This window comes from Vigna angularis, chromosome 11 (assembly GCF_016808095.1).
Source record: "Vigna angularis cultivar LongXiaoDou No.4 chromosome 11, ASM1680809v1, whole genome shotgun sequence".
Lineage (NCBI taxonomy): Eukaryota > Viridiplantae > Streptophyta > Magnoliopsida > Fabales > Fabaceae > Vigna > Vigna angularis.
The window spans coordinates 14,907,700-14,935,385 of record NC_068980.1 but is presented as its reverse complement, the minus strand read 5'-3'; the positions used below and the strand labels follow the sequence as shown (position 1 = coordinate 14,935,385).

Sequence of the window (27,686 nt, the reverse complement as noted above, 5' to 3'; positions counted from 1 at the left end):
CTAAAAACCATCAAAGTTCTGAGTAGGGACTAAATCCTAAAACGTGTGATACTTAATGGACGAAAAACATATTTAACCCTACTTTTTAATCCCTAGTATTCTAAATTATAACAGAATTATTAATCCATTGTTGAACTTTAACATAAAAAAATATAATTCTTCACTTTTTTTTAACATATCTTTAATCTCTAAGCTCTAAATTTTAAATATTTTTTAACTGTTCACAGTACCAAAATAATAAATATAAAAGATAAAATGTGTTGTCTTAATATATTTTCCAACAAAAAAAAGTTACATTATTTTTCTTAAATTAAAACACTTTAAATAATGTCAATAATAAGGATAAAGGAAAAGTTGATAGAGATGACAAAATTTATCACGTAAATTTAATAACCGATTAGATTTAAAAACTAATATTATATCAAAACGGTTATTCCTAAGTTTATTATTTATAACTTTTTATATCGTTATTACTAATAAAGACTATAACCAGGTTTAAGCACAAATTTCAAGATTAAAAGCTTATTTAGTCCTTAATATTCTTAAAAAAGAAAATTTTGGCGGTTAGATTGTAGAGAAATAATTGAAAGTTGAAAGTTGATGGTAGTTTCCACGTCAAAACTATATTTGAATCTCAAAAAGGTTATATACAAATGCCGCATCAGCACCAAAAATAATTGAAGTATGAATCAATAGCCTAATCAAAAGGTCGCTTTGTCATTATTATCAACTCTCTAAGAGAACAAAGGCACAAGTTCTGAAATTTACAGTGAACTGAGACATCCTTGTCAGGGTCCATATGAACAAGTACACCATCTCTGAAAAGAAATTTAAGATCATTCAGTGCCTTATCTTCAATTGCAGTTGCATGTTCGCTTGCAGAGTGAAAAATACATTCGACAGGCACTAAATCCTTGCCTTGGTTTTCAGCATTACACGTTCTCTGGTTCCAACAATCAAGAGATGTTTCATGATTTTCATGCCTTGAGGTTTTATTTAATGAAGCATTGAAATCTTCAGCCACAAAGCTTTTTCTAACTGCTGAAATAAGATCCACAGATAATGTTGCAACAGCATCATGAACATCTTCTATACTCCACTGGTCCCCGTTCATCCCCCACTCTTTAAGAAGCATTTTCTTTGTCAAATGATAGAGACTGTGGAGACATGCGGGGCAACATTGATACAAGCATATAACCCCCGATTCAGCAGGAACACTACCATTACTTGAAGAGGCATCATTGTCAGGAGCATTATCATGTTTGTCAGATTTGATATCACTTAATGTTGCACCAGTGTCTTGCGAGGATGAGGACACAATAAGAGGCTGATCAGAGACAGGACCGTTACCAATCTCAATATTCTGTTTCTCTGGTTCCAAAGTAGTGTGAACTCCGTTTGCAGAAAGAACCACAGTTTGAGTGCCCATGGATTTGCTGAAGTTATTTGAAATCCCTAGTTTTTCACGCACCTCTTCATTATTTCTAGCCGTCAGAGATTCATGTTGTACTAATAGTGTTCCATTCTCCTGACTTGTAGCCGGATAAAGAGGTTGGTTTGCAATCATAGCAGCACCAGCAGAGTTGTTGATATGCTTTTCAGAAAAATAATGGTTCTGTAGAGATCCTTCAGAACTAGCATTTCCATCATCACAATCAATATCTAAATTACCATTTTGGTTAGAGGCAATACACCCCGCCATTTCAGCAGGAATTCCGTTATGACTTTCCTCCAATGTCTTCAAATCATGACCATCTCCAGCAACAGAAACATGGCAGTCCTCGCCTTCTGCTTGGCGTTTTTCACTAATGTGATGACTGTTTAATAACCCACCACTTGCTGGTGTAACCTTTGTTGTATGCTCATGGGAATCCTGCTCCAGACTAAAATGAAAGGAATTATTAGAGACCAAGACACTCAAAATGTTGACGTGGAAAAACAGTAATACCTTACCAACCACGCATAGTAAAGGAAAAGCAGAAATACCTTAGCAATGAGTAAGCCCAGTTGTTGACCATGTCTTCTAAATAAGCCACTTGAGATAAAATACGAAAATATTGATATCTATCTTTCCCAGCTTGAATTTTGGTATTGATTTTCTCAATTAAGACCTCAAGAACCTTCCTTACATCCAGGGAAACTTCCCTAACTGATCTATAAACACCTCTGTAAGCTGATAAACCAACAGCAATCAAGCCTCTGACTAGACCAGATGCTTCTCTGCTTTTAATGCTACCAGAATTACAAGAAACTACAACCTTGTCGTGTGAATTATTAGGACGAATTATACAAGAATTGAAAGGCCATCCCCTCCAAGGTCCACTTACATCAGCACAAGGACCTTCTTTGAGTTTTGAAGTGACCCAACAAAGTTCAGCAAAGTGAGGGTATAAGAGAATTTGATAACCAAGTGTAGATATTGCCAACAACAGGGTTGACTTTCCCTTCAATGACTTGCTGGTTGGTGTTGGTGATACTTTTGTAAAGGACTCGAGTTGGATTTCACTCTTTTTGTCTGATCCATCTTTTCTTTGACATACCTTTTTTTGACAAATTTCAATTGATTCACAGGTTCTGTGGCCCTTTTGGCTACCTGTATGAGCATGAGATCTCTGATGAATCAATTGAACCAGCTGCTTAACTACATTTCTCAATAGCTCTAGTGCAGATAAATTGATCAACATGTCATGGTCAAAATTCCCATCAATCTGCACAGAGAAACGAGGAACTGTATGCTCCAATGGAGTTGACTGGCTGTCTCTAGATTGATAACTCTTGAAGAATTCTCTTACTTTGCAAGGAAGTTCTTTGTAGGGAACTTCCGAAGTAGCCTGTAATATATGAAAAACAAATATAAAGATCTGCTAAACAATTTAATATTATAAATGTCAAGCTAATAGTATCATTTTGCCTAACAATGTTGCTGGAAAAATATTTGTATCTGAATATTAAAAGCCATAAGAATTACTTAATATGACTATGACTTTATATTAAAATATTCTAAATTGACAATTAAGAAATAGCAGACTAGAATAAATCAACATTTAACTTCAAAAGGAGCAAAAACCTAGTACCAATTGTGTAGAGGTTTTTAATATTAAAAGCAAGAAAAAAATCATACCAGAATCATCAAGGATGTGGATACACCAATGGATTCCACCTGCTCAACAAATGACATCCAAGCAAATGAAGCCTTTGTGATGGCTTGGCCATTCGCCATCTCAGTTGAGTTTTTCTCATTATTGATCTCTCTTTCCTTCACAACAACTTGGTTTGGTGTGAAGTAGGACTTGCCTCTCTTTAAACACGAATCAGTCCTTTCAGAGATTTGAAAATGTTTCTCCAGAGCCCATAAATCAATTTTTGGCAAGAATACTACGCAAGATTGCCTGCTAGCACATTTCACTGCCACACAGAAATTAATTGTGAGTATCAAAACCAGAAGTGCTACAAGTATGAAATATATGAGCACCAGTATTTTTGTACAGACCAACAAATTCAACTCCTCTCACACTAGCATCTTTCAGTGGATAGAATAAAAAATGCAAAATCTTGTAAGCCTAAGGATGTTGGCAACACCTTATTTGATATCCAGAGCTATTGTTAATCATACTTAGCCAACAGTGATAAGAAAAGTACAGAAATCAACCAAACTAGAAAAAAGAGACATACTTAATATTTGTGCAATCCCCTGCACCACTTCTCCATGCCCTTCTTGTAAAATAGTTGCCATATCAATCTTCTGTATTTCAATATTTCCAATAAAGCAGTGAAGAAGACAAGATGCAAGATGTCTCTGGCCAGATCGAGGATCTCCAGAAATTAGTATCCGAAATCCTGCTTTGTTGGTCAATGCAAATAAACCACTACGCATGCCAAGATGGTTCCTTGAGGGGGATTCTAGCCTCAACTTGCTATCATTAGTATCACCCACAGTATCATTAGAACCAAAAATGCCATCAACCTCAGATAAAATACCAGAACAAGTAAGATGTCTCTTTAACTCATGAACAGTGTTGTATTCGTGAAGAAATTCATCCATATGCAACCACCAGTGATCAAAAGGCTTTTTCTTTTTTTCCAGAGCAGAAATCGTAGCATCCTTTATCACAGTTACAGCTTTTAATATGGGAAGTGGTAACCATAGACGTTCATCAAGATGTAGAGATACAAGAAGAGTGCACAATGGCTGCAATAAACAAGGAGTAAGCTGGATTGGAAGAGGGGAGCATACTACATCATTGGCAGCATTTCCAGCATCTCTTCGAGAGCAGGGTAGTGGGGAAGAAAAAACAGCCTCTAACCAGTCCCTCTCCTCCACTGCAAAGGATGGAAGAGGAATTGGCTTAGAACCAGAATGTTTTTCTTGGGCAGCTAAAGACAAGACTTCTTGCAATGGAAAATTCCTCTTCAACGCATTAATAGCTGCTTGGGTACAAAGAGCCTGGAGATCAGCACCTGCAAAGCCTGGTGTTTTTCTTGCAATCCACTCAAGCAAGGATCCGGTAATTGGTTTTGGCCACTTTTGAGTGTGAAGTGAGAGAATGGAAGCTCTGTCCTCAATTGATGGTAATGGGAAATAAATTTCCCGATCAAACCTACCAGGGCGCCTAAGCGCTGGGTCAACAGATTCAGGACGGTTTGTTGCACCTATGACCACAACTGAACCCCTAGACTTCAGACCATCCATAAGAGCAAGCAATGTTGACACAACAGAACTATGTGTCTGGTCTTGCTGCCTAGTGCGAAGGGGTGCTAGACCATCTATTTCATCAAAGAATATTATAGAAGGTTGACATTTCTCAGCAACCTGAAACAATAGTCTTAATTGACGCTCGGCATCACCAACATATTTTCCCAAGCAATCTGCACCTTTCCGGGCAAAATATGCAATTCGTTTATCACCACGGGCACATGCACCTATCAATGCACGGACAACTAAGGTTTTCCCCGTTCCAGGATGCCCATGCAAAAGAACACCTCTTGGTGGTGTAAGCCCTAAATTATCAAATAGCTCAGGATATAACAGAGGTAAAATGACAACTTCTTTCATACAACGGATGACATCTCTGAGCCCAGCAACAGATTCCCAACCCTGAAATGAATTTTCACAGGCAGAGTCTGAACCCCCAATGTACACTGGGGCTATTCTCAATAAATCACGTTGAAGCCTCTTGTTCTCACGTTTCAAAAATTCTTCATCCTCTCCACAATTTTCCAACCATCTCTCTTCATCTCCAATATCTTTTCTACAAGCTTCATTTGATCGTTTCCTTATCTCCCACATCATTTTCCTAGCCTTCAACTTCTTTATCCGGGCTAAATATTTACTACCACGAGATTGGAAAAGATGCCGATGATCTGTGCAGGCAATGAGAAACTTACGATGGTCAAAGATACAACCACTAGCTCTGGCACAAGGCTGCAAAACCCAGACAGAATGTTAATTCTGATCATTGTTTTGTTATAACAGAATTATTTTCTTGCTTGTAATAACCAAATGAAGGGAGTTCAAAATATTTCAATTGTTCTTAACAAGAGACTCGTAACCAACCAAGTGATAAGTTCTTGGACAACGATCAACACGACAACCAGTGGTGGCCCCTCGCCTCCCACAGCGTGTGCACTTCAATGCCCTTCCTCGGAAAAGTGCAGCCCTCACATTTTTTAAGCATCCAAAGTTGGCAAAATAAACCTGCAAATTTTGTCACAACATATATTTACTTCAACACAAAAGTTGACCAAGCTTGTGACAACTCTGAGCATCAAACAATTAAGTTGATAAAATTTAAGAGGAATGAAAAATTGTATGTGTTTGTGAGTTGGCTATGTCTACACATTACGATGGATAACATAATCACACAGCCTTAATATTTTACTATAAAGTCTCAACATAGAATCTATAATTTCAGGTCAAAACAAAGGTCTCTGTTCATTTGGGACAGATGACTAAATTTAAATGGTGCACGTAGAACTTAAGAATAGAGTCTATAAAAAGCGTAAAAATCTGTAAAATCATCTTATATTGCATGTAGGTGTTTAACCTACACCAGGGCCAAGAACTGTAAAAAGGCATAGTTGTTTCATATCCCTTATGTAAGTTATATTCTTAAGGAAAAAGGGGAACATATTTACATGACAACTATGTATTACCTATTAGCAGTTTAGAACTTATAATGTTTCATTAACAATGATCAGAGAAAGACTCTTAATGCCAAAAAGATTTAAGTAGGCCTAAAACATCACTGTGATCAGCAAGTCAGTTTGCGATGTTATTTATTGAAATCTTCCATAAATATGCAGTTCCATGATGCAGACCATGTTTCAGAAACTATTAAATTAAAATCGCACCTCTGGACTCCATACAGCACAGTGCAGATGAACCCATATTCTAGTAATACCATGGTAATCATTAATAGGACCCAAGAGACGACCAAGCCAACCAGGTTCATCATCAAAACCATCCCAGATATCATAGTTAGTCTCCTCTGAAGATGACGATCCACTATAAGCTTCATTCTCGCTTTCACCATTATCATGAGCTAACCTTTTTGGAGGCTTACCATCACTCCCTCCACCACACAAACCACACCGCCTGCCCTCTTTGATACGCAGGTGACCACGCTTGTCATTTGAAGCATGTTTCAACTCATCGTTCCTGCCAGCACTTACACCTTTCAAGACATTTTCATTGACATCATCCTCCTTATCAACATTGGCATCTTTCAAGAAATTTTCACCATCATCAACCTCCTTACCAACGAATCCTTCATTATCTACCTGTTCAGCTGCATTACCAACACTTTCACTTTCCTTCCCACCCTCTAACTGATAATCCACTTTTTCTTCACGTTCCACCTGAGACGACGATTCAATGTCATCGCCACACTCCTTCATTTGCAAATCGTTGGATAAGTTCCTCTCCTCATTCTCTACCATGAGAGGGGCACTCCCATCCGAATCAGTCATCTGATCCCCATCCTCATTTCCTACCATAGAAGGGGCATTTCCATCTGATTCGTACATCTGATCCTCTCCCGACAATTCAGTTTCCGATTCAGAATCACTCTCCTCGTCACTACTCGACAGAAGCACCACTTCCTGACTCTTACTCCCCTCCAAACTCCCATGAGACACATCATCTTCATGCCCTTCATCGTGCTTCGTGGCTTTAATCCTCCCCGGTCTTTTCGACTTAACCACTTTCGGCATCAAACCTTCCAACTCCTCCTTCTTACCAACCTCATCATCACCCTTCTTTCCCACCACACCCTCAAAAAGCTTTCTCTTCCCACGTGGCGATTCCCCCTCCTCTTTTACCCTAAAACTTACATTGCCAACCCTTGATCTCAGCCTAGAACTCCAAGACCCACCTGAACCTCTATTTTCCCGCCCTAAACTCATAGGACTCTCCCCGCCACGATCAAATCCACCCTTCCGCAGCCTCCGTCGCTTCTTCGGCGGAGCGGGAGATGCGTCGAGCAGAACCGGGGCACGGCGAACCCGGGAGCTCCGACGAACTCCTGCATCGGGATTCAACCCATCATTATCATCATTCAACTCACCATGGTTCCGAGTGTACTCCTCCTCACATATTGCATCCAACCTCTTGTGCTTCTTACGAAGCCGCAAACCCGATCGAGACGACGAACCCAATGAAGACGGCGATGATCGCATGACCAGAAAGCGCAGGAATCGCCACACGGAAAACTAGAAGAAGAAATTACACGAAAAATGTAAAATACGGAAAATGAAAAACAAAAAACGTTTTTGGCTCTCTCGGAAACTAGCAAATGGGCATTCGCCGATTGTCTTCTCCGTCCAATTGGGTGTTCGAATGTGCTCCGATTCGGCAGAAAACCATGGCCGTTGCAACGTTTGCCACAGTTGGTCCAAGGCGGGGAGAGAGAAACCGAAACCCTAGAAATCGAATCAGCGACGCATCTTCTTGGGCGAGGTTTCGGTTCGATTAAAGCTTGTTCTCCATTTTCCAGCGAAGACTGAGTTTCTGGGATTTGGGGTTCCCAGAGTCTCTTCGTTTTTTCAGTGCTTCCTTCTCTGAAATTTGTTTTCTGTGCACAGAGAGACTAGGGCGTGTGAGAGTGAAAAATAAGAGGGTTTTGGCTCTGATATTTGTATCCCTATTCACACGCGCGAGAATGTTCCGTGATTCACACGTGATGTTAGGTGCGGGTTGAAGCAACAAGGACCCTTGATTTGAATAAAACGGAAAGAAAACGTGTTGCACGCGCCGGATGAGGAGTTGGAATGCGTGTGGATGGTGTATTTTTCAGACATTTTGTTTTAATTTCTTTTTTCTCCACACAATGTTGCCGCCAATATGCAAGTTTGCATGACCCAAATATAAAAGCAAAATTGGGAGGGTATCGGTGTTATGCATGAAATGTTAAGATTTTGAAAGGGCAACGGCTCTTTAAAAATTTAAAATTTTGGGTATTGGATACTTTAGTGGGGACAACTATGCATGGTGTGAGAGTATTTCCCTATTTTTTCACTTTTTTTACTTATCTTCATTTTTAGGTTTTAGATTATTATTGCCAATAGTAGTAATCTTTAAGATCAAATTCAAATTATAAGTGATTGAGGCTGTTGGATTTGGTGTTTATTATTACACCATGAAGGCTCACAAATTCAAAACCAAAACATTTCATAAATATATTTATCATTTGAACTCTTTAAATTGATCAAAAGGAGTTAGATGAACAACCCCAACAAATCTCTATGACACCTTTGTACTTGCCAAAATAAGCAAAACTCACAATCCTATTTTTTGCTACTTTTGTTTTACTTGGTTTTGTGATATGTTTGGATATTCTACACATCTTTAAAATAGTTCATTTTCCTATTTATAACTTTTTTTTAATAGACAATACATAATGTTTCTTTGTTATTTGAATTACATATGCATATTTTCACAATTTTAATATTTAAAAAAATCATTTTTGTTTTTAGATATTATCTAAAGTTAAAATTACTCCTCTAAATACAATATTTTTCCTTAGTTGGACTAAAAGTTAATGTTTTATTCTTTTTACTTTTCTAATTGAAAAAAATAATCTGTGTTTTTCTAAAGTATTCAAACTTTAGTTCGAAATTTTGCAAGTTTCAATAAAACTGTGAAAACTAAAATCAATATTTTAAAATGCCAAGATACAAAAGTCAAATTTTAAATTTTTCTACAAATGTCATTAATACTTTTTTTATATATAGGCCCAGAAATTAAAATTTACATAATTGTATTTTAGTGTGTGTATGTATAATATATATGTTTGCAATTAAAGTAATAAAAAATTATAAAAATATTTACAGGTTAATATAAATGTTTAGAAAATATTTTATCTAAGTTGAGGTAAAAAAGTTTATTGAATAATTTATTTAAACTGTTATTTATAGCCAATTTTTAGTTAAATTAACGAACTCTCCCTAATTTATGTTTTATTAAACAATGCTTCGAAAACTTATATTCCAATACTTAAGACTTTCATCAAGGATGCTTCAACAACTATTCATTGTTTGTTCCATGTAATAACTGGTTTACTTCTGTGTAAAAGCTATATATTTGAACAAAGAATTTCATCATTTCAAGAAAATTAAAATACTTAAAACTAAGTTATTTTAAATTCAATTTGCATTATTTTTTAAATGTCTTAGATAACAAAATTTGATTTTTTTAATAAAGGATTTTAATTATCATCAAATATAAAACTATTATATTACTAAAGCATATTTAATAATTTAAAATATAAAAGATTTTAGTAATATATTTTTTTCGAGTGTTGGTTGAGATTTTTTATTTATTCAAGTCTATAAGATTATTCTAGTTCTCATCATTACATTGGAATTATTTTTTAGTTGATTTTTCAATAAATATTGACTAAAAATACTTTTGTGACTAACATTGATAAAAACAATTTGAACCATAACTTGTATCATTGTTTATCATATATTTTTCTAAAATTGTGTCAAAAAACTTTCAGTAGCAATGAATTATTAACAAACTTATATAAAAGATGAATAAATAATTTTTAAATCAAAATTTTAACTAATTTTAAGTACTTATGGGTTATTAACAAACTTACATAGAGTAAAGAGTGTTTTTTTTACACCCTCACATTTCTTCTGCACGTCTACGTTCCAAAAATAATCATTTTCAATAAATTTCGAAATTCGTTAAAGTTTAAAAAAAATTTAATAGATTTTGAAATCTATGGAAAAAGAAAATTTCTTTCGAAATTTGTTGAAGAAAAATTCTTTCAACAAATTTTAAAATCCGTTGAAAAAATGAGATGAGATATAGAGTTTTTTGAAATTGAGAGAATAGTTTTGAGATTTTATTTAAATGTAGGAATGTAGGAAAAAAAATGTGAAGAAATACAAAAAAAACACTTTAGAGTAAAATATCGTGTCAACTAACCAACCTTGACCCATCCTCCATAGCCCACCATTTTTGTGGTTTAAGTGTGTAAATAATAAATAAAATAATAATTTAAATCCTACTTATAAATTAAATTTTAAGTAATTTGTCATGAGAAAAATATTTAAAAATATATTTCATTTAAATAATTTAAAATATTAAAAACTTCGTTTGCAAATATATTTGATTGAAGCAATCTTAATGAATTAAACTAACACATTTTGTCATCCTAAAAAATAAAGAGTTTATAGCTTTAAATTCTTAACTTTAGATAAAATATGAAATTTTATAATTTTAAGTATTTAAATCCTCTAATTATTTAAGTACTTGAGAAACGTACCCTCGAAAACTAATTAGTTAGAAAAAAGAATCATACACTTTAACCCTCCGCCACTTGATAATGAAGTTCCTCCCACAAAACCACTGTGTCAACAAAAGTCATTTGTGCAGTGTTCAAATTGTTTAGCTATAAATTAATTTTTATTGTCCCTTGATATATTTTAGGCCAAAAATATCTTTAGTTTTTTAAATATAAGTAATTCTTTTAGTCCTTGAAATTACTCATGTGAGTTCTCAGAAAAGAAGTGTAATAGGAAGTAAAAACACAATGATCATAAAAACTTTCAGAAGACATGCAAGTGTCGGAAATTTACAAGTTAAAACCGGTTCGATTAACCAACCTAGTCTCAATCTAGCAGGTCAACTAGGATATTATAATTATCCTGGAATCAAACGTACACAGCCCAAAATATTGACACAGTAATGGACCAGGGAGTAAGTGGATGCCCAAAGGTACTTTAAAATATACAGAGAAAATCCTAACTGAAGAAGGTGTGATCAATCACTAATCCTCTTCGAGCATGGTATAATCTTCTACTTCAGTTTCTTTATTCATTTTGCGCATTTCATCGATCTCAATCAGTAACAACGGATCTTGCACCAGCTTATCTGCCTGCAATATCCTTGGGCAACCTGACAAAGATACGGTTAAAGAGAAACACAGTGGTGGCATAGGATTCATGTAATGGTTCAGACAAGACAACAATGATCTACCTGATATTGGGCATCGACCACGTTGTTGATTTGACTTCAAATATTGCATAATTACTTTGTTTTCGTAAATGTGCCTACACTCCATGCTGCATCAATGAAAGGGAATTATGAGTAACATATATTATATCATCATCTTCATAAAGCATCACAATATTTGTTCTTTCCATCAGTTGTTACAGTTCAGAACAAAATTAGCAGTCAATTCTCAATAATAGTCTGCTGTAGTATCAATAACCATTTTGTTTCTCATAACGTGCCTTGGCCCTAACATAAAGGGCATCTAAGATGTAGCTGGTCAGCCATCTCATGAAGCATTATTTAACACCACTAAATTCACAATCAAATAGAATGAGAAAACGCTTGCCAGCTAAATTTTGAATTCTTCTTTTCCATGTTTACATGATTCCAGAAATTGTAATGAACTTCCAACATAAAGAGATGTGACATATACTTATGGACAAGTGATGCTGAAGATTAAATAAATAGGAACTCTGGGGAGTATATATATGCTAATTCACGGCGAGTAAAAAAGTTAAGCACAGCCAAAGACTTGTTTCTCAAGCATGAATTGTGATAGAATTGCTACTCAAACTCTAATAACTTATCAAAGTGATAATATTAAAGCTTGAAACTGACTTGTCCAAAAAAAATGAGCTCAGCTTAATTAGTTCATTTATAACTTTATTGTTTTCTTTTCCTAGATCAAAATTTTCCTTGAAGTGCTTTTCTGTTTATTAATTTAGTATTTTGTTGAGTACATATCATTGTACTAGAAGATGAAGAGAGTAAGGCAAGTCTATGAGAAGTAGAGTTAGGTAAATAGTGTATAGTAATAAATCAATAAGATTAATATTTACTAAGTATAAACAAATTATTAATATACATACCTTTTCTTATTCAAAGTTACTTTTTTTTTGTGGTAGAATACACACAAACAAACACAACACAAGCTGTATATAAGCTTTTTAAAAAACCTATAAAGCCTGAGCCTACCTAATGTATAACATGCATTATTGGTTTAAAAATATGTCTTCGATTACATGTACACAGATATTAAAGTAACAATGATAAATTATTGTTTTTCTTCTTATAACATCAGTATTTTATTTGGGTGTTCAGGCCACAGCTAAGAAAAAACACAGCCAAATGGATAATTAGAAAGAGACAAACATGTCTTTCTTATTGATTTGCATGTGGATTCTTCAGCCTTAAACCTGAAGCCAACCCATTTATCTCCTGGATAAATCAGTAGCACAGACCCTGATGAGACAAACATGTCTTTCTTATTGATTTGCATGTGGATTCTTCAGCCTTAAACCTGAAGCCAACCCATTTATCTCCTGGATAAATCAGTAGCACAGACCCTGATGAGACCATAGTCCACCAGATAGCTGGCTTAACATGCTCGATATGTTATCCTTTCAACAAGAATATTCTGAAAATTTAGACTAAATCTAGAATTACCAAACATAGCATTTTTAATTTTGCAATCAATTTTGTCACCACATACCTAGGATTTTTTTTTCCTGATTACCCATTCTGCCTAGCAAATGACACGCATACATTCCAAATATACACATATGTCAAGAAATAAAATTGTGATGGAAAAACAATTAAGTCAAATAAATTATGTAAACGCTAATTAAAACAAAAACAAAAAAAACTGCAGCTCAAACTACAAACACAGAAGCAAAACAGAAACAGGATGGTTCATGTTACCTGCGAACTGGCTCTACAAGCTCAGTGATAGGCTTTCCAGTCAATGGACAATTAACATTTAAAATATTAGACTGCGTACTGGTCATTACAATATCTTCTTGCTCTTCACCTGGCATTGGCTGGCCCGAATGATGAACATTCTAAGGATCCATATAAACAAGCAAATTAGATTTGTTACAGGAATCCAGTTAACAACACTTCGCAGAAGGGACTTAGTAAAGTCTCAGTGGGCAGTATTATGATAATATTACAAAACTTAAATATTAAAAAGGATCATGGAAGCATAATATTATAAACTGAAATGCATATTAAAATGTGGAAAGTGAAACCAGTATTTACTTCTCTCTCCTCCCACTCTTAGTATATTAATACTGGTGTGTGTGTGTGAGAAAAAAAGAACGCAACTATTCACTCATGCATTGGCAGACCATTTAAGGAGTCAGTGAGAGCCATGGCTCACTCCAAAAATTGAATGCCAATTGTTTTGTACCTAAAACGTTTTAGTGGCCCCCTAAACTATATTTTTACCATAGGGGATGGGACTCCCACTAACTTAAACATAAAATGGAAATTGCTGATGGTTTTTGCCATCATTCTATTTTGCGGAGAGAAGAAAAAAAGTGAAAATGCATAGAAGAGAGGAGGTGGGTCAGCTGAATCTTTGGCTCCTTGAGATGTTTATAAAACACTAGACCTGGTTTAGTTTATGAAGCATTTAATGCGGATGATATATGAGAAGTTGTAAATAAATTCTATCCTACGGATTCTTAAGAACAAGAGGGGATTGATTTGAGAAACATTTTTATTCTTGATCTTGTTGGTTATTCAGATTTGAATAACATGTCTGAATTGTGTGAAGTTTTAACAGAACAAGGAAGGCAAACACATAACTTGAGTGAACAAGTAATTTTGCTTTATCTTAACTCTTCCAGTTTCTACATATATTACAAAAGATCATTTTCAGCAATGAAAATAATCAAAATAAGACTGCATAATAAGATAGAAGACAAAGTTCTCACAAATAATACGGTGATTTATGTTGAAAGAAATTGCTGAAATGTTTAGTCCTGATTCTCTCATTGATGACTTCCCAGTCCTTTTCTGAAAGGCAGTTTCAAGTATTCAAAGGAGCAAAGACCAGCAATTTAAATGCAGGTATATTTTTTCTTTTATATAATTTGCTGTTAGTTTACACTAGTGCGTTTTTGAAAGTCTGATAAAATTATATACGGATAGTGTAAGTTAATTAGATCATTTTAACTAGTATCTAGTGGCTCCTCAAAATAATTGTAGTCAAGATCCACCACTGACAAGAAAAAGTTGACAAAAATATTATTTCAAAGAGAAATGGCAGCAACAGTCAAAGTAATTATGCTGCTTAGAACATACTCTTTATTATTGACCGAAATTTATTGGAAATTATGAAATTTTGTAGGTTCCACTTCCTATTTAATAAGATACACTCGTCATTTTGTACTATCAAATTAAGTTTAACCAATGATAGAGTGTGATAGAAGGAATGGTTTAGAATGCATGTCACTAGCTCTCCTGTAATTGTAAACAAAGGATTCTGCAAATTACATTAATGGAAATTCTTACTAGAGACAACAATCATATCTCTAGCATTGCCAGCAATAAAGACAACACTCTAGTCACTGATGAGTGGTAGATTTCCCAATCTTTAAATTCAATCACCACTACTCATTGCATGAAGAAGATATTTGAAAAGAAATGATACTACACTATAAAAATAGGGAAGTCCATAGATTACTAACAAAAAATAAGAAAATAAACGCGATAGTTAATTTTATCCAAAATCAAAGCAACATACCCACACAGCTTCCTTAAACTGGCGTATTAAAGGATGTTTAGGAAGATCTGAAGATTGGTTGGCCTTAAACTCGGAAAGCTCATCCTCAAACAGCTTACTAAAATTAGTGAACTGCAATTGGAACAAGAATAAGATAATTAGATTCCAAATTATAAGTAATAGCATGCAAATATTAATAATAAGAGGAACTAAACAAAAGGTGTTAGTTTCGAGAACCTCTTCTCCAGGTTGGTATCTGTTGGCAAAAACTTGAACCGCGGATGAAAATTGCACACTTAGTTCAGATAACCCGACTAACTCAATAACCGCATCTTCAAGCTCCTTCACCTGAAATAATCTTCACATTTCACTCTAGTTGATGAAATAATATCATCAAACACAAAGAAGTTGAATGGTGAAAAAGAGAAAAACCTTATCAAGGAGGTTGTCTTTCTCCAATTGAACTGCGATGTCCTTCATCAGAAGCACGGTTTTTCGGATATCCTGAAAAACCCTAAAAAATTAGTGACGAGCAATGAGAGGCGGTGAAGAAAAGGGGAAGGGTGAGAATTAGTTACGGCGATAAGCGGCTGAGAGTCGGAGCAGAAGGTGGAAGCGGCGTTCCTCATTCGTGCAGAGACGCCACCGCTGCCATGGGAAGTTGACGCCATTCTCCGACGGGATGGAGGGAATTTTGGAGGGAGAAAACACAGCGTTTCTTCAAGGCTATGACCGTTACTTTGATAAAGCGATTTATAAAGTACGTAACATTTTATTCAAATATCAAATGAGAATCTAATAAAAATGCATATCCAATTGAGAAATTTTTTATACAGTTGTTTAGTCATACATTAGTTAATATATATATATATATATATATATATATATATATATATAATATTAAAATAAAAATATATTCATAAATTATATATCGGAATACTTAAATTCTTAATAATTTTATTTTAAATTCAAACAACAACTTAGAGTAAAAAAAACTAATAAGACTATATAATGAAATCAAAAAAATTATTTACTTTTATAATTATATATATATATGAGATTTATCAAATTTTAAAATAATAGAAAAACATAAAAAATTAAATTTCAATTATTCTTTAACTGAAATTTTCAATTATTTTATTTGAGTAGGAAAAAAATTCAATAAACAAAACATACTTTATCCATCTATTTATTTATTACCTGCAAAACTAGTGCTTCCCCCAATAACTCGCACGGAAATTAGAAAAGTTCAAATGTGTTTGTGTTTTATAAATAAATATTTTATTTTTAGTTTCTGCCAAAATTAAATGGAAACTTTTTATTTCTATAATTTTCATTGTCTCATTTCATTTAGTCCCTAACTTATTCATAGAAAGAAAAAGATCCAATAATATAATGAAGCATGATTCTCTCCGCTAACATGCTCTCTCCAGCATACTTATTAAACGTTAGATCTATCTAACGGCTGAAATTAAATTGTTGCAGTTGCAAAATTAAGAGCAAAATTGTCATTTTGTTAGAGTTTATAGAAGAAATCCATCACTCTACATTTTTACCTTTTTTTTTACTGTTGAATTTTATTGTTGAGGTAAATAGTGAAGGGAACATTGTTTTTGTTATTTGAGAAGTGAAATTTCAAGTTTTAATTTTAATCAACATAGGTGTGGGTACAGATATCTCTGATTCATTCAAAGCTTTTGTGGGGGCACAAGAAGGATCATCTAAAATAAGTCTTCCAATTGCAACAATGTCTATACTTCTTATTAGAGTGACATTGGTTAAGTGAAAGAGATAAACATACCTAATAAGATTTGAATATTTTAAAGTGAATTGATTAAAAAACTAACTTAAAAATTGTGATTAAACCAAATGATTAAAAAGTATGATAAAAATTGTAATTAAAGTTTCAAATACTTCCTAATATATTTAATAATGGTGAGTGAGATTTAAGAGGTGTAGTCACGATCTTGCCATAAAGAGCATTCACAATTGATATGCATAATGTTGGATCAGAAAATAAATTCGTTACTATTAGACAAGAAATAGAATTAGTCTCAATCATATTTGTTTTGGGTAGGAAACCTCTAATATATATGATTTGAGTAATGAGAATCGATGTATCACATAAGTATTTGATTTCAAGACAAAAAATGTTGTAGTTGTTCAAGATCTTTCAAAGAAAAAGTCGCTTGAGTTTTGAAATAATAGATTGAAATAATAGATTGAATGATAGTATCATCAACATAAATAAGAAAATAAAGGTTTAATCATTCGTCAGATCTTTATCTGGACTAGGAATCTCAAATAGATCTTTTAGTTTTATTTCATCTTAATTGGGTCCTTATTGACTCTTGTCGTTAAATAGGGTCAACAATGTTTAAATATACTTTGATGTGGCATCTTGATGTTGATGTTGATATTTTAAATGACTTCGCAAATTGTTAAATATGTATTTGACGTGAATTTTTGTGTTTTTGAAATTAAAGAAATTGGGAAAAGTTAATTAAAAATAATTTTTTATGAGAATTAGGGGTGTGGAAGGATGCATGAGTTACCGCTTCCACCATCGATGGTGGAAGAATGCATGAGTTTTCCTACTGAACAAGCCTTGGGTGGTCACAAGTGCTACCACTATGATGAGTTCATATTTATTCTTACATTTATACTTTAAAATTCAAATTTTTTATTAGATTCTTGTGCTTTAATGATTGATTTAAAGTGAATTTGTGGCTATTGAATTTATTGGGTTTGGAAATTAAAGAGATGTAAAAAGTGATTTTTAGCACATAAATTATTTTTAGATGTCATAATATTTGTTGTGCAGCTGAAATTAGAGTTTAATTGATTCAAAGCTTGGAGATAAGTGGCCTAATTGCAAATTAAGGTCAAAAATCAGATTTTGTTTGGAAAGTAATTTACAACTAGGCCAAACAGGCAGTCTTTACCCTTGCACCTCCTAAAATTCCCTACATACACTCCTATTTCTGAAATAGGCCCAACAAGTAAGCCTAGACACTAAGCCTTTTCTCTTACACTCCTCCTAAATCAAACCACTCAGATGATGCCACATCAATGATCCTGGTCCTCATTAGTAAACCAACTAGAACATGCCACTTAATCCTTCATGCCATGTCATCTTTGCCTTCCCCAAACAGAAGAAATCCTAATTCCTCCACTGTCAGCTAACCCCTAACCGCCACACCCACATCATCTTCCACGTGCAACCATCTGAATCTTCTTCATCACGCCATCAACGACAACATCTTCATTCGAAACCTACATCGCCGCCATCGTAGAGACCACCCAAACGCGATCTTCTCCGTCATCGTGCCATCAACAGCGTCGAGTTCATCTTCTCCATGCGCCGCCATCAAACCTACAAGGAAGCATAACCATCCCAAAATTCCCAAATCAGAAACAGAAATCCTAGAATCATAATCCTCCATTTTCCATCAGACCACCACCCAACAGCTCAAGCCGCCGCGACTGTTGCCATCCATAACCACACTTCTTACGCACCATCAGCAACCACATTACGCTGCACCGTGCCACCGCCATCAGCAATCGTGTCACCACACCTCGCGAGTTCCATGAGGCTACCACCATGACAACCGCGAGAGCTCTCTCTCTCTCTCCTCCACACAACCTGCAATCAGAAAACAACACCCAAACCCAGATTGCGATGCTCCGCAACCACCATTAAAGCTGCAAGCCTCCACCTTCGTATCATGATACCTGTAAAAAATTCCCTGCAAAAATATGTTCATCAAGCTTTCCCAATTTACACCGTGAGTTTGATTCACCTGTATCATCTGTGAAATTGCAAAAAGAGAAGCACAACGACGTGATAGAGGAGAAGAGGCGAAACCTTATTCTCGCATGCGTGATGGTGCAACAGTAGAAGCCCCTTTCCCCCAATCTGAAATCCTAATTTTGGGTGGAGAAGGGGCTGACACATGGCAAGGTGTCATTGGACGTGACCTATCTTCAGTCATAGATAGTCAAATGGTCAATCCTAGTCAAGTCTAGTCAACTTGGGGGTTTTGGTGCAATTTTTAAAGAAATAAAGGGGCTGAAGTGTAAATAGAGAAACTTTGAGGTGCTTATATGTAATTTTGAAAATTTAAGAAGGACATTAAAGTCATAAATAATTCAGTTGATATTTTTAAGATAATTGATTGTCTAAAAATATATCAACAAAAATATCTTATCAACAAAATAATCAGAGTCCAAGCTCAATTAAGCCTATATAAAGAGACTTAGGGGAGGCAAAACTCATTCATTCTAAGACTCCTCCACTGGAAGCCATCATCCACCCTCATCTCACTTTTATTTCAGCATGTGTTTCACTCCATTCATTGAGGGCTAAGCTCCTAGGGCTATTCCACTGTAATTTCATTATGGATTCTGAGATTAAGTTAAATTAATGAATTTGTTTCTTTTGATTATTGATTTGAGTTATTCTTCTTCTATATCTTTCATCTCCAAAACATATTAAAAGCAATGATTTTTACATCATAAGGTTTTTGAATCTACATGTATATTAATATATGAGTTCAAGAGTTTCTCAGTTTGATTGTGAATCTACTTTGATTGAATTTAGGATCTTTCATATGATTAAATGAGTTTTTGCTATCAACTGAGAATGTACTTTGATTAATGGTAATAATTTCAATTATAATTAATTGAGAATTTACTTTGATTAATTAGCTTTTAATTTGGTTAGGAGATTTAAGAAAAGACATAATTAAATACAATAGAATTTGATTGAGAATGTACTTTGGTTGAATTCATTGTGAATAATCTAGGAAGGTCTTGCATTTGATTAAGAATATACTTTGGTCAACTTCATAATCGCCCTCAATTTAATTAAGAATGTACTTTAATTAATTTGAAACTTGAACAATAATCAATTGAATAATTATCTGTGGATAACCGATGATGAATCTATCTTGGAAAAGTAGTGGAATTAGCTTATTTTATCATAATTGTTTCTAAGCTTCCTATTTGTTCTTCAAACATTCTCCAAACATTAACTTCATTAGCATAATTTCTCACTTTTATTCTTGAGCATTGCATAACGTTCATAAGATTTAAATATTGAAAAACAATTTCGTATTCATTGGGAGACGACTCAGGGTTACTTTAACCCTATCTACTTTCTTGAACACTACTTGGCAATACTGAAATTGCCTTAAAAAGTAGTATTAATTTAATAACTTCAATGATAGTGTATCACAGTACGATGGGGAAACCACCATAGTAACAATAACGCCCTCACTTCCTCCTCCGACAGCGTTGACGGTGATGCTGCCTCCCCCCACACGCCCTGGGAGTTCGATCTAAACCCTCTAGCCGCCGGTGGGGTTCAACTTCAGGAAGAAAGTCAGTGGAGGCGATGAGTAAGAGGTAGAAATCCCATTGTCACCAAGAAGGTTTGCATGTTTTCGGGGGAGGACCACGATGGTGATGATCAAATGGTGTAGCTTGGTTCACCTAAGAAATGTTTATTTGAATTTTATTGTAGGTTTAATCATTTCGGACATTCCTATTTATGTAGGATCATCTCAAATAGGTCATCATATTGTAAATGCTCTCGATTAGGTCCCTTATTGTGAAAAATTGAATCAATTTAGACCTTGTTAGAACCATTAAAACGCACCCACAAACCCCTCATTGTCAGAACCATTAAAACGCACCCAAAAACCCATATGAGCGGACGCCAGGTGTCAAGCAACGAGGATTCAAAAATCAGATAGTGGAATGCAGGTGTCAGTAGATGAGCGGACGTCCGTTTTAGGCAAAACTGAGTCTTGGAAAATCACGTCACACTCTCTCTACATGCACCTTCTTCCCCAAAACTCTGAACTTCTCATTTTCTCCTCCTTCTCACTAAAAGTTCTCCCTTCTCTCTAAGAAATCTTACCTTTTCTCTTCTCCGATCACCATTCAGGCACCGTAGAAGCGTTTCTGGCGTCCTAAGCTCCATTCTGAACCGAACAGTTTCGAGTTCTAAAATCGGTAAGTTTCCTTATCTTAGCCAATCGTTTTCTGGTACATGCAAACCAAGTTCTGGTTGCATGTTGTCATCTGGTCTGAACCATTATTAATTTTATGTTGTTTGGTTTAGTTTGAAGAGTTGTTGAGCGTTGAGAGTAGAAAGATCTGTAGTCAGGCGAACCAAAATCTGTCTTTAGGACGTTCGTTTACGCTAGAGGTAAGGGAAGCTTATTAATTTAATTTACATGATTATGTGTTGTATGAACGTTCGTTGACTAAATGATTTGATATGAAAAATGATTGAGTTATGTTATGATGCATGAAATGTATGAAATCTCTATGTTTGGATGGTATGAAATATGAAAGTGATTATGATATAAATGTGTAAAGTTATGAAGTTATATGTTAAGAAATGAGTTTGAATATATATGAATTCTGAATATGAAATTTCCCTAAGATAGTATACGTTCGTTACTGAACGGTCTTCGACCGTTCGGTAATTCTAGTAAACTTGGTTAAAAGTGGATTCTTTCATTTGGGAAGAATCCTATTTGAGGACGAGCGTCTGCATTTCGAATCACTATGCTTGAGCGTTCGGCCAAGTATAGTTGTGTCTTGGTGTTCCGTTATAAATTTAAGTATCTATATATACGTATATATATGTAATTGTATATTGTAGTTATTCTTAAACATTATCCCAATAGTATCTAGGTATATTTATCAAGCCGTTTCTCTTTAAGTTTAGTAGCATTTGGTCTCATACCAAGTGTTCGTCCTAAACAAGTGTTTGGTCTTATACCAGGCACTCGTTCCATCTCCTTAAGTTAAACTTCCTAATACGAGCGTTCGTTCAAGCCTCTAGGGTTCACTTACTATAGTGTTCAGTCTTTAACTAGCATTTCGTATTTCTTGATACTAAACCTGAGTAATCTAAGTTTTCATAAGCATTTAGTTTCTTCATGGGAATTCCGCTAAGTATTGTTCTTTGAATATCTTGAAGTGTCGGTGTCCATTGGTTCTAGCCTAGAGCCTTAGCGTTGAGCATGGTCATTTTAGATGTTCGGTTAAAACTCTTAAGAGTCAGTTCATATAATTGACTCATTTTGTAAACTACGTTCGTTCTACTCGTTTCTGGTAATATATGATTGTACTCGGTTTCTTTCAAAAAAACTGATAGTAAACTTCTTGGTCTAAATCCTTTCTAGAACTGGAGACCTCTCGGTCTCATTCCAATAATTTGGTCTCGTCCTGAGTCAAGGTTGAACGTTCGGTATTTGGTACCCGTACGAATCTTGGTGAGAAATGTTTAAGTGAGATGATTATTAATGAAAGATGAAGAAAATATGATATGGAAATGTTGTGGATTATGAACGAGCGTTCCGAGGAGGAACGACTCATGTGTGAATATTGAAATTTGTAAAGTATGACTGTGGGTAAGCTAAGCTGGCTGTTCATCCTGATGTTCCGTGAGTACTCGTCTTCACGTACAGGAGGGTAGGTCATGTGTGGGAACGGCAAGAGGTCCTAGTTCTTAGGGTTACTTTGGAGAGATAGGGCTAACCTCGGGTGGCAGCTGTTGAGGGCATCCCAGTTACTACATCATCCGGGTGCACGAACGCCTGTAGCTACATAGATTTCATACAATCCGGACAATCAGTCTATTAATAGGTTTTGTATGATACGTATGTTGAATTTATATTGTGTGTGGATGGTTTGAAAATGTATGTTATACGTGAATTAAATTACATAAGCTTACCCTGTGTTTTCTTGTGTTGTCTTGTTATGTACGTCCGTCTTGTCGTTGCAATGATCATCTGTGTGGATGTGAGCAGAAGGGGACGCGCTGTTGGAAGATGCGCTGGAAGAAGAAAATTTGGTAGAAGTTGAAGTTAAGACCGAACAGTAGAACATTTGGTCAGTAGTTTAGTTTTTGTAGTGAGGTGGTCGTTCGATCACCTTCCCCTTTTTGTTATGTTTGACGATCGGTTTATTGTTTTGTAAAATCGTTCCGATAGTTGTACCGCTGTACAGTTTAACTTTGTAATTTCTTTCTGTAAGGCCGTTCGGCCAGAACCGTTCGTTTCCTAGTGTAAGACTGAACTGAAATATTATTAAATGTAATTATTCTATTATATAGTTTATTGCTGTATTTTTGAGATGTTACATTAGTGGTATCAGAACAGTTTTGTTCCTTAAGGAACACTGTAGGTTATGAGTACACCATGATTTTGCTGTGTGCTTAACATTCGTTTGATGGGTATTTTAAACTCTTTGAACTTAACTAACATTGTTTTCTCTGCTTCTTAGAGAACTAATGGCACCAAGACCTCCTCCCCAACCTACCGAACGGGATGCATCCGACAACACCAGGTTTTTGGAATCAGTAATAGAAGCGCTACAACAGCAGAACGCTGCCTTGGTGCAGCAGAACGCGGCCGCTTTACAGAGTTTGGAAGCCGCACGTGCCAACTCTGAAGCGACCCAACGACAACTGATAGAGATTATTGCGACCACAAGGAACACATTTGGAGCGTCCACTTCCAACGCTATCCATCAGACCGAATGGAGCTTGGAGAGTTTTCTCCAGCATCACCCAGCCAAATTCAATGGAAAGTGCCTTCCTGATGAGGCAGATCAGTGGCTGCGTGATATGGAACGGATCTACAATGCCAAGAGGTGTCTTGATGATAATAGACTGACGTTCACAGAGTATCTCTTAACTGGGGAAGCCAGTCATTGGTGGACGAGCATGAAGATGATATTGGCGGATGCTCAAAGTCCCATCTCGTGGGAAGTATTCAGAAGCAAGTTCTATGAAGAGTATTTTCCTGACAGCGTCCGTTTTGCAAAGTAGGTGGAGTTTCTCCAGTTGGTGCAAGGTGGGATGTCCGTGTCGGAATACACCAACAAATTCAAACACTTAGTGAGATTTAACACTATGGCGACCAATGAGATTTTTTCACATCTAAAGGCATAATACATCAAACATCATACATTGAAACTCCAAAACAAAATGGAATTGTTGAGCGCAAGCATCAACATTTACTTTATGTTACTCGTGCTCTACTATTTCACTCAAACTTACCTTCATGCTTTTGGAGTTATGCACTTTTGCATGTCACTTATTTTGTAAATATCATTCCAACTCCGTTTTTGAATAATAACACTCCATTTCAAAAACTTTATGGTCATACATGTGATATCTCTACACTGAAAGTGTTTGGATGTTTGTGTTACATTTCTATACCCATTGCACATCGTAAGAAATTAGATCCACGTGCTCATCCTTGTGTTTTTCTTGGAATCCCACCTGCTACAAAAGGATACATTGCATATGATTTTCCATAATCGTAACATTATAATCTTATGCAATGTATATTTTTATGAGGATCATTTTCCATTCATCTACATTCCATCAACCAGTTATGATATTTCTACTGTCTCACCAACTTCCTTTACTTATAATTCACCATCTCCTGATTTCGTTCTTGTTTCATCCCCTAAATCAACTCCCGTTACTTCACCCCATCTTGTTCAACCAATTTCACCTACACATTCACTAAGGCGATCCAGTCGTCCTCGTCATCCTCCATCTTATTTGCAAGATTACCATCACTCTCTCATATCAACTTCCACCAATCTTCATCGAGGTATATGCTACCCTATTCAAGATTTTCTTTCTTATTCTCATTTTTCTCACAATTTTCAATCATTTATTTCATCTATTTCCACTATCAATGAACCACATTCCTATGCTGAAGCTGTAAAATATGATTGTTGGAAAGATGCCATGCAAGCTAAATTGGAGGCTTTAAACTTGAATCACACTTGGACCCTCACATCTTTTCCACCAAATAAACATGTGATAGGTTGCCACTGGATCTATAAAATCAAGTATCACGCTGATGGAAGTCTTGACCGCTACAAAGCTTGTCTTGTAGCTAAGGGATACACCCAAATGGAAGGATTAAATTATATTGCAACTTTCTCCCCTGTTGCAAAACTCACCACGGTTCGCTTACTTTTGGCTTTAGCTGCAATCTTTAATTGGCACCTCAAACAGCTGGATGTGAATAATGCTTTTCCTTATGGTGACTTAGATGAAGAAGTTTACATGACTCTACCTCCAGGCATTACTCTTGCTTTTCCCAACCAAGTGTGCAAACTTCAAAGATCCATCTATGGCTTAAAACAAGCCAGCCGACAGTGGTTTGCCAAGCTCTCTTCCTTTCTCACTCAACATGGCTATCAACAATTTGAATTTCATCATTCTCTGTTTTTGAAGATTTCCGAGTCGTCTACTACAACACTCCTTGTATACGTCGATGATATTGTTCTTGCCAGCAATAACATTGAAGAAATTGAAACTGTTACACGCCTCCTTGATCACGCCTTTAAGATAAAGAATCTTGGCAATCTGAGATATTTTTTCGATCTAGAAGTTGCCCGCAACAGCACTAGCATACATCTCTCTCAACGCAAGTACACTCTTGATATTTTTACAGATTGCGGTATGCTGGCTTCTCGTCCTGTTGCCACACCAATGGATTATATTGCTCGCCTTTCCACCTCATCTGGTACACCGCTTCCTAATTCTTCCTCATATCGTCGACTTCTTGGACACTTAATATATCTCACTACCACTCGCCCTGACATCTCCTATGTTGTGCATCATCTCAGCCAATTCATGTCTGCTCCTACATCTGCACATTCTTAGGCAACCTTTCACATTTTACGATATCTGAAACAGGCTCCAGGGTTAGGCCTATTTTTCTCCGCTAATAGTTCTCTCCAATTGAAGGCATTTAGCTACTCTGATTGGGCGGGTTGTCTCAACACTCGTCGTTCCATTACAGGTTTTTCCGTTTACATTGGAGATTCACTCATTTCATGACGTTCTAAGAAGCAACCTACAGTGTCTCACAACTCTTCAGAGACTGAATATCGTGCCCTTGCGACCACAACTTGTGAGCTTCAATGGATATCCTATCTGCTGATTGATATACACATTCCCTTCAAGCAACCTGCTCTTCTCTACTGTGATAATTAATCTACACTTCAGATTGTAACAAATTAAGTGTTCCATGAGCACACCAAACACATCGATATTGACTGCCATTTAGTCTGTGAAAAGGTTCATTCTAAACTGGTAAAATTACTTCCTATGTCTTCTCCTCAGCAGCTCACAGACATCTTCACCAAATCTCTGTCTCCTTCCATGTTTTTCACTCTTCGTACCAAGCTGGGAATGCTCAATCTTTATTCTCAACTTGAGGGGGTCTTAACCGTAATTAATTTTTTGCAATATTTTTGGGATCCCGTTTTCTGTATGGGTTATGTTATTACTTTTTCTGTTATTTGTTTTTCTCTTTCCTCCTCTTCTGTTTATATACACACTTTTATCTTTTAATAAAACAAGTCTGAGCAACATGATCCATGCTTGCATTACGTTTCTCTTTGCGCAATTCTATCTATTCTTTGTCAGAAAGTAAAACAAAACTTCAATTGCAGCTTGAATTAACCACAAAATCAATCACGCACAGGAAAGTGAGACAACTGCACCGATTGAAATCCTCAAAACGACAAGTCCGAAGAAAAATCAACGAAAACAAACAAGCGAAGCGGTAATTCACGAAGCATCATTGCAATTGAGTAACAGCGCGAAGAGAAAAGACATTTCACCGATTGAAACTTGAACTAAGTGAAGCACAAGCAAAGTTCAAGAGAGTGGAACAATGTAGAAGACACTCTAAATATCATGTTGAAGCACTAGAACGAGAGAAAATGTGAGAAACATATATTGAATTGAACTAAATTTTATTAAATGAATATCATACTTGAATGTTCTGTACAACTTATATTTATACACAACATGTACTGTTGTACAAGAGATTTAAAACTAATAATGATTGACCATTGACCATAATTGACCACTAACTATTAACTTTACACTAACATTATAAAAATTTAAACTTATTAAAAATCCCAATAATTGACTTTCTAATTAATAGTTATTTTTGAGTACTGCAGACAATTTACAATTTTTTTAACTGCTATAGTTATCCACCACTGGTGTCTACAGCTGCATTGACTTTCTAACCTATAATCAACTTTTAGCAGTATATTACAGTGCATAAACATCTTATCATGCAACTGAACTGGTGGAATTGGTTGCTTACTTGGGCTGGAAATGAAATCTTAGATGCGAAAGTGATCTTTGTCATATTATATGTCTTCCCTTAAAAAGTTTCCATTATTGCAGAAATAAAAAATATTTTTATTTATGATAAAGATCTTGTTCACATAGTCCTTCTAAGGATTCACATGTCACAGAGAGGCAACAAAACAATTACAAGTGAATTGAAAATTAAAAATTACTTGGACTATAAATACATATACATACCAGTAATGTTACTGTCAACTATGTTAGAGTTTCTAACTATTCCCTTAACTACCAGCTGCCATTAACAATCTTGAGTGTTTTTAAGAACCCTCAAGTGAGATGCGACACAATGCTTAAAAGAGCATGTTTCCACTGGTTCTCAGCTGCAAACTCTAACACAACTTCATAGAAGAAATTGCCCTGTTATCCAATATTACGAAATTTTCAATTGCAAGTTAAGGAATAAAGAACACTTACAATTTGGAGATTATTGGAATAGCGATTGG

At 35.4% G+C, this 27,686-nt stretch overlaps 2 protein-coding genes across 2 annotated transcripts; both read right to left on the bottom strand.

Annotated features, from left to right (window-relative positions):
* Positions 1 to 572: 572 nt before the first annotated feature.
* LOC108333980 (uncharacterized) lies at positions 573 to 8,142 on the bottom strand. The gene is made up of 6 exons (XM_017569522.2): positions 6,352 to 8,142; positions 5,555 to 5,695; positions 3,673 to 5,422; positions 3,122 to 3,405; positions 1,987 to 2,831; positions 573 to 1,883 (listed from the first exon to the last, which is right to left on the bottom strand). Exons 1-6 carry the CDS (start codon positions 7,675 to 7,677, stop codon positions 698 to 700), a joined length of 5,532 nt encoding a protein of 1,843 aa, XP_017425011.2. The 5' UTR covers positions 7,678 to 8,142; the 3' UTR covers positions 573 to 697.
* A 2,880-nt stretch (positions 8,143 to 11,022) lies between these two features.
* LOC108333197 (E3 SUMO-protein ligase MMS21) lies at positions 11,023 to 15,770 on the bottom strand. Its single transcript, XM_017568569.2, has 7 exons — positions 15,596 to 15,770; positions 15,450 to 15,521; positions 15,255 to 15,365; positions 15,039 to 15,149; positions 13,208 to 13,347; positions 11,489 to 11,574; positions 11,023 to 11,407 (listed from the first exon to the last, which is right to left on the bottom strand). Exons 1-7 carry the CDS (start codon positions 15,686 to 15,688, stop codon positions 11,280 to 11,282), a joined length of 741 nt encoding a protein of 246 aa, XP_017424058.1. The 5' UTR covers positions 15,689 to 15,770; the 3' UTR covers positions 11,023 to 11,279.
* Positions 15,771 to 27,686: the final 11,916 nt, after the last annotated feature.